The following is a 7228-nucleotide window of genomic DNA, read 5'->3' on the forward strand; positions in this document are numbered from 1 at the left end:
AAAAAGTCCCAATTTATGTGACGATGTACAATAGAAATTCCCGGCTCAAATCATGCTCACCAAGTACCACATCACTAGTCTTTCTCGTATTTTTGGTTAAACTTTGACCATGATTTAACAACTCCCTCCTATCTAAATTAATTGACACACCATCTATACAAACGTAACTAAGGCTATATAGAGGTTGCATCAATTAATTCGGATAGGATAGAGTAGTTAAATTATGGTCAAAATTACATTTAAGTACGAATACAATAATATAATTTCATGACATGTTGGTCAAACTTTGATACAGTATATAAAATGCAATGAGACTAATAAACCCAGACAAAGGTAGCGGTCGGCCTTTTCGTTGCAGGGACCGAACAGTCAACCTTAATGTACACACAAACACAAGTTACACAATGACACAATACAATACACCACACAAGCATGCACTTATAGGCTGCCAAACGGAGAGACATGCACGCAGGCTCTTCTTTTCATAGTTTCCCTCCCGAGCTGGAAGTATCCAAGGTAAGTAGAGAAATGTCGCTAGAGGCTAGCTCACCCGTGTCAACGGCTAGAAAAGCTTGGGCTTTCCGCGCCCTTGACCTCTCTCAGTCGCCTCCCCGGGCCATCATCATCGCCATGCATCGATCAACACACCCTTTCATCCATTGACATGCATGCAGATGCAGTTCGTGCCGTGTGGGTGGTGCTGTGGTACTGTAGCGTACGTATGTGTAGATTGGTGGGGAGCCCGGCCGACCCCGCGGGACAAGGAGGCCTCGTGATGGCCGCAAAGACACTTTTTTCTCGTCCTTGTTCTGTAGTGTTTACACACGTCCAGTGCAGACCAAACGATCGAGGCAACCACGCGACCCCATAACAAGAAAAAGCATGCGAGGCTGAGGTGATCCGAGTAGGCTAGGCGGGCGGGTGGACACTCCACGACGGATGCCGGCGCCGCACCCAGGGTTCGGCTCTGGCCTGGCCTGGCCTTGTATCGCATGCAAGAACGGCAAAACCCCGTGCACCCACGAGCCAGCCAGTAGCCATCTCTCAGCCAGCAGGGGAGGCTAGGCTGTGAAAGCAAATGGGAAACGGCCACACGTAAAAAAGAGTACGTGATCGTATGCTACGCCTGCACCGCCACCGCGTGAGCATGTCCTTGCTAAGCCGGCACGCCCTACCCGTACCCGGCCCGGCCCCGTTGACAACATGACATCCCAGCAGCATCTGCGACATGATCTCGATCTTCCGAACAAAGCTCGAAACAGCGTACGTGCGTTGCGCATACGTACGCGCTCTTACGCCACGCACGCGCAGAGAGAGAGAGAGAGAGAGGGATAGTGAGCAACAGTGCGTGCACGTAGCAGAGCAGCGAGCAGGCATAGCATTAGCGGAGCAGCCCCAACATCTCTCTCCTCTCTCTTTCTCGTGGACGCGCGCACCGCGAAAGGGACACGTGACGCCGCAATTTTGTCCGGTAGCTCTTGGAGCCACCCCCAAAACTCCGATGCGCCGAATATTTGATGTGGAAAGGGACGCAGCTGTTGCCCATGCACGATTCCAAAAACTTACAAACCCACAGCACCCCTACCCCACATCCACATGATGATACACATTCATTTTTCTTCCCTCCCGTTTTGCTCCACCAAGCATGCTCCTGATACTGGTACTACTCCACATCCATGGTCACATGCGAAGAACAGTGCCTATGGCTAGCCCAGCTGCCGCTACGGCAAACAAGCCAACAAAAACGACTACTTCCTCCGTTACTGTTCCGTTACTGTTTAGAAGACACAGCTAAACTTGCGTTAGTTTTTAAAATAGACAAGGTTTAAGACGCGAAAGCAATTATTCTTATTAATTAGTACTTTTACTAGTCATGTATGCGTCCTCCCAATTTACTGCTCAGGCATTAGTACTAGTATTTTCTCAGTTGATTAGGCGTATTAGCATTTACACCTGCTACATCTCACAACCAATCGATGACTATCTTGGTTTTAAAGATTTTCAAGCGTGTCTTCTAAACCGTGAAGAAGGAGTAGCTTCAATCAATAGTTCGCCTGTGTGCGTGTGCGTGGACACGGTCACGGACGAACACAACTGAGACCGAATTAATGGAGCTGGAATTTATGGCTGGCCGGCTGCATGCATGTTTGCATGCACATTATTGCGCACGACGACCTGACTAGTCGGCTGGCCGCGTCGCCACAATGATGTTGCGTTTTGAATGGAATTCAGGGTTCGTTCCTTTCCGGCTGGGTTTTAATGAAGGGCCGGCTGCCATGAAATCATGGGGATTCCCTCGAACAAGACAAGGAGGAGATACAAACATTTATCATCACCGAGGGCATGGCCAAAAGGAAAGCAGCAGCAGCAGCAGCATCCATGTTGGAGTTCTATTCCTCTATTCTATTCTACTCTACATAGGATAGATAGGTCAATCGCCGTCTCCACTGCAATGATGGTAACTATGGAAAGAAACTACTACAGCGGCAGAGAGAAAAGAGACAGAAAGAAGTTCTCGAGCTAACTGCTAGCTGCTGCTTTTCTTCCATGTGTTTACGAGTGATGACAGGTGAACTAGAGATGATCATATCTCACATCCATCCATCAATGGAGACAAAACAACACGAAACAAAAAACAAAGCCTGCATGCGGTACTACTACTACAAGGATTTACTGCTTTGTGTGCGGTTGTAGTAGCATCCATTTTGCTGCTCCTGGAGATCTCTTCACCAAAAATTCAACTTGGGCTATCAGATGGCAAGGATACTACCAGTACATCCTAGGGGATATCTTTACATTCTTTACTGGGAAAGGCTGTGTAACCTAAGCTAGCACTACCACTTAATCAAAACATATGCCCATTCATTCATATGTTCTATTGAGAAGGATTTGTATGGAACCACAATCGATACTTTTTATCTCATGTGCTTGAACCCATACGTACATGTTACCCCATATTATCAATAGGAACCAAAACTATTGCCATGTTCTCTCCAGGTACGACTGTAGTATGACCAGTGTTTTGGGGAATCTAATGGTTTCTTAAAGGATTTATTTTGGATGTCTAGCCTCTAGGTATGTTTATTAATTAAGGTAGTTACTTTTTTTGCGAATGAATTAATTTAGTTACATATGCAATATATTTGAGCTTAATAAATGTTGGTATGGTATGGGTATTGCCGAGCAAACGTATATTTTTCAGTTGTGCTTACAATCTATAAAAATTATATTTGAGCTCAAATGTTATTAATATATTAAGAAGTGCTTATAATCAGCAATTAAACAAGATATGCTACCAAAAATGTCAAATGCTCTTTTTCTTTTGCGTTCCAATTTAAAAAAATGTCAAATGCTCTGATCAAATGAACAATAGGAATATACTGTTCAACAGTGCACCTTATACTGTACACCTACATGGAATACACAATTTATTTATTTAACGGCAGTGTTTTCTTTAACTGTAATACGTACTCCGTACATAATATACAGATGCCAGTTCATTTTTAGAGCACTTGGGTAATAAATCCTCCCAAATGCAGTACTACAAGGTGTTTGAAATAGGACTACTCTTGAAAAGTCAAATCTATTAATTCTGATGTCATACTACAATAGAAGATATCAGCATTCTGCAGAATCATTCGCTAGTAAATAGAACTGTCGTAAACGCTGATTCATCTGATAAACAGCTTATCTACCCACACAAGTTATTGACGTAAAAATTCCAAAAGTTCATTCCAGAATTATCTAGATAAATGACATGAGCACTAGTAGTACCAGCTGTATGGAAAGAAGGGCTAAATCATCTTTATTACAACAGACATGGATTAATTATGATATATAGCATGAACAAGAATTTATTTGCAAGTTCCATTATATAGAGCGAGTGAACTGAAGAGCCCATTCCTCTCAAAAAGAAGATAAAATGAGTAGCAAGCAAAATGAAAGAAGTTGATTTTGCTTTATCGACCTGAAGGTTGAATCCAACTTACTGATCAGTGTGATTGTGATTAACCTTGACGTAATATACGATCGAGCAATGCTGGACGCTCGATGATGTTTTAGTCCATTAATTGCATGGAGCATCAAATCATCAACTTGGAATCTTGGGTATGCTTCGGTTCATCAATGGCGAGCTGATTGTGAGGTCGATTACTAGCCATGCCATGGGTTGCTGCTCTGGGGCCCTTGCTGATCGTACGCCGCCCTCGCCGAGGCCGACGTGGGCATGCAGGGATCGAAGCCTGCCATGCTGAGTATGTCGCCGTGGGAGAAGGCCCGCAGACCAAGGAAGTCCCTCGTGAGGCCGTCGTTTGCGCCTCCGGCATTGCCTCTACCTCCGCCGGCGGCGGCGGCATTGCCGGCATTACGATTGGCGCTGGGCCTCTGGTCCACTCCGTAGGGAGCCGGCGCCTCGAACGCGTGCCCAAATCCGACGCCGACGGCGGTGCTTGTCGCCGCGCTGCTACTAGTAGCGGCAGGTGGTGTATTGTTGGTGACGTTGGTGATGGCGGCACTGCTGCTACTGCTGCTGAAGGTGCTCGCCGCCATCTGGCCTTGGCATGACGGCCGGCTCAGCGTTGCACCCATCTGCGCCGCCTTCTGGAGCAGCGCGGTGGCCGACATGTGCGACGAGGCCGTCGCCCCGGCCGCAGACGACGACGGAAATGACGCGAAGCTCATGCCCACAGGCTGCGTGCTGCTCTCCGGCGTGGAGCTCGCATTGAACTCCTGTTCCATCCTGGTCGTCCCGAACATGGTCTGGGCGCCCTCGCCGGCCATCTCCAGCTGCTGCTGCTCCGATAGCCACGGCTGCGCGAACTGTTGTTGCTGCTGCTGCTGCTGCTCCCGCTCCCTCTTGAGGCACAGTTCTTGGATCAGCCCGTGGCCGCCACCGAGCGAGCTCGACGGGTCCATCACGGACGGCATCTGATACCCCGCGCTTCCGCCGCCGTGCGAGTAGAGCATCCCCGGATGCTGCTGCTCCTCCACGGCCACCGCCACCGCCCTGGCGCTCTCCTCCGCCAGCGCGTCGCAGAACGCCCTGTGGGTGATGAAGCTGTCCCGCCTGCAAATGCCAAATAATCATCGCATTCGCATGCACGCACACATTGTCAGCATGTCATGCATGGCCATAGGCATAGCAGTGGCCTACCATCTGGCATGCGCGGGCAAGACGGAGAAGAAGATGGAGGAGGAGGAGGAGGAGGAGGAGGAGGGACAGTGGGAGACGTGCCTTGAGAAGAGCGTGCCGCAGTCGCATCGGTACTCGCGGGTGCCGCAGACCTTGGAGTGGGCCTTCCAGTCGGACTGCACGGCGTAGCGCTTGGCGCACTTGTCGCACTTCCACTTCTTCTCGCCGTGCTTGCGGCTGAAGTGCTTCTTGATGCCGGTGAGGTCGCCGAGCGCGCGGGAGCGGTCGTGGTGGACGCAACCCGGCTCCGGGCACACGTACACCTTCTTGCGCACCACCTCGTTGGGGTTCCGCTGCTTGAGCTTCCATGGGAGGTTGTGGCCTCGCCGGTGCAGCTGCAGGTTCTGGTCCCGCTGGAACCCCTTGCCGCAGATTTCGCACACGTACCGGTTCGTCGCCATGAGCGCCCGCGGCGACAGCGCGATCACCTCCGCGTCAGGGTCTGTACCGGCCGCAAAACGAATTGATCGACCGACCGGTGAATCCTTTGGATCAAGAACCAAAGAACCAAGAAGGCAAGAACAACATATATTCCTAGTTGGATAAGTCGACCAGAAGGAGAATTCACCTGGATTCCCCGGGAGGCTGCGCTTCTTCTTGGAAGGAGGCGGGAGGGGGTGGGAGGAGACGCTGGTCTGGTCGCCGGAGGCGGAGGTCAGGTTCGACATGTTCTCGTCCGCGGCGGCAGCGGCCAGGGCCAGCTGCTGCTGCTGCTGCTGCTGCTGAATTGCCGCAAAATCCTTGAGCATCATCTCGATCTTCTCTCCCCTCCCCTCGACCGATCAACCAACCAACCAGCTAGCTACTGCCGAATTCCCGATCAGCTGGACACACACACACGCGCACGGATCAGATCTCGCGGGCGGGCGATCCGATCATGTGCGGCCTGGCCTGACGGCAGCCGCTGCATGCGGTGGTGGTACTTGAAGATTTGCAGCAGTTGCACTACCCACGCCCAGCTGCGGTGGGGACGCCCCTCTCCCTGAATCCCGAGGCCGGAGACTGGTACCAGTGGCAGTAGCAGTACAGCAACTTGCTAGGCTCGCTGATGTGGAACCATGGAGGCGGCTATTGTGATCAAGAACCGAGGCAGCCGATCGACTGAGCTGAGCTGAGCTATCGGAGCAAACGGCCGACGAGCTACGCTGGGCTGCGCTGCGCGGGGAGCTGGTAGAGTGGGGCTGAAGGAAGAAGCTAATAAGCTATGCAGCCAGGTAGGAGGAGTCAGCCACGCCAAGACTAGGGTTGATTGCTAGGTAGGGGGGGAGAGAGAGAGAGAGAGAGAGGAGAGATGCGGATGGATGAGGGAGGCAGGCGCAAGTGTGCGGCCATCCACCCGTTCCATGCCCGCAATCACACTGTACTCCTACACTACTCTTTCTCTAAAAACAGGAGCCGGCCCACACGGGGCGCCGGGGCCGCTGTCTTTTCCCTTGGCCTCTCTCAGTCTCTCTCTCTCTCTCGTGTGACTTCTGATGCGCCGGACTCGAGAAATCCCCTACGCCGTACCTCCTGTCGCTGCTCGGCTAACCCCATTCCCATTCCGCGCCCTGTGCAGGGGATTATTACTAATAATGAATGGCGATCTTGCTCCATGCCAATGCCTGCCATGGTGGGTTCTGCGGTGCCGTGCTGTGGTGGCGGCAAACAGTGCTACAGGCCTGGAATTGTGGATCTTGAATCCTTGTGCGACCCCTTTTTTTTTTCTCCAACGAGCGTGTGCGTGGACGCGGCTCTGTTTTGCACCGAAAATTATTTAGAAAAAGTGTTCTCGTTCTTATCCTTGTGCGAGACCAGCTACTTAATTTAGGAACCTCTAAAAAGACTTATATTTAGGAACGGAGGGAGTACATAGTTCCATATATATAGTTGAAATTGGTTCCTACATGGTTCAAAGTTGAAGGTGGCTTTCAAGATATGCTTCAATTCAATGAGGCTATTAATGCTCTTGTGGTAGTTGAAATTCTTCTCGGAGGTACAAATTTTACTTCGAGCAACATGCAAGAGGCCCCTCATTTAGAAAAGATAGGTTGTTGC

At 50.6% G+C, this 7228-nt stretch overlaps 1 protein-coding gene across 1 annotated transcript; it reads right to left on the reverse strand.

Moving 5' to 3' along the window:
• Positions 1-3707: 3707 nt before the first annotated feature.
• Positions 3708-6611, reverse strand: LOC123442889 (protein indeterminate-domain 7-like). The gene is made up of 3 exons (XM_045119066.1): positions 5760-6611; positions 5234-5633; positions 3708-5065 (listed from the first exon to the last, which is right to left on the reverse strand). The coding sequence occupies exons 1-3, from the start codon at positions 5941-5943 to the stop codon at positions 4153-4155; spliced, it is 1497 nt and encodes a 498-aa protein (XP_044975001.1). The 5' UTR covers positions 5944-6611; the 3' UTR covers positions 3708-4152.
• Between the last annotated feature and the right edge of the window lie 617 nt (positions 6612-7228).

This window comes from Hordeum vulgare, chromosome 3H (assembly GCF_904849725.1).
Source record: "Hordeum vulgare subsp. vulgare chromosome 3H, MorexV3_pseudomolecules_assembly, whole genome shotgun sequence".
NCBI lineage: Eukaryota > Viridiplantae > Streptophyta > Magnoliopsida > Poales > Poaceae > Hordeum > Hordeum vulgare.

Excerpts from the sequence above, each read along its gene's own strand:
- LOC123442889 (XM_045119066.1), bottom strand. The coding sequence starts at position 5,943 with ATGATGCTCAAGGATTTTGCGGCAATTCAGCAGCAGCAGCAGCAGCAG. Across the intron at positions 5,634-5,759 it reads CAGCCTCCCGGGGAATCCAG|ACCCTGACGCGGAGGTGATC; the intron begins GTGAATTCTCCT and ends CGGCCGGTACAG. Across the intron at positions 5,066-5,233 it reads TGCGGCACGCTCTTCTCAAG|GCGGGACAGCTTCATCACCC; the intron begins GCACGTCTCCCA and ends TGGCATTTGCAG.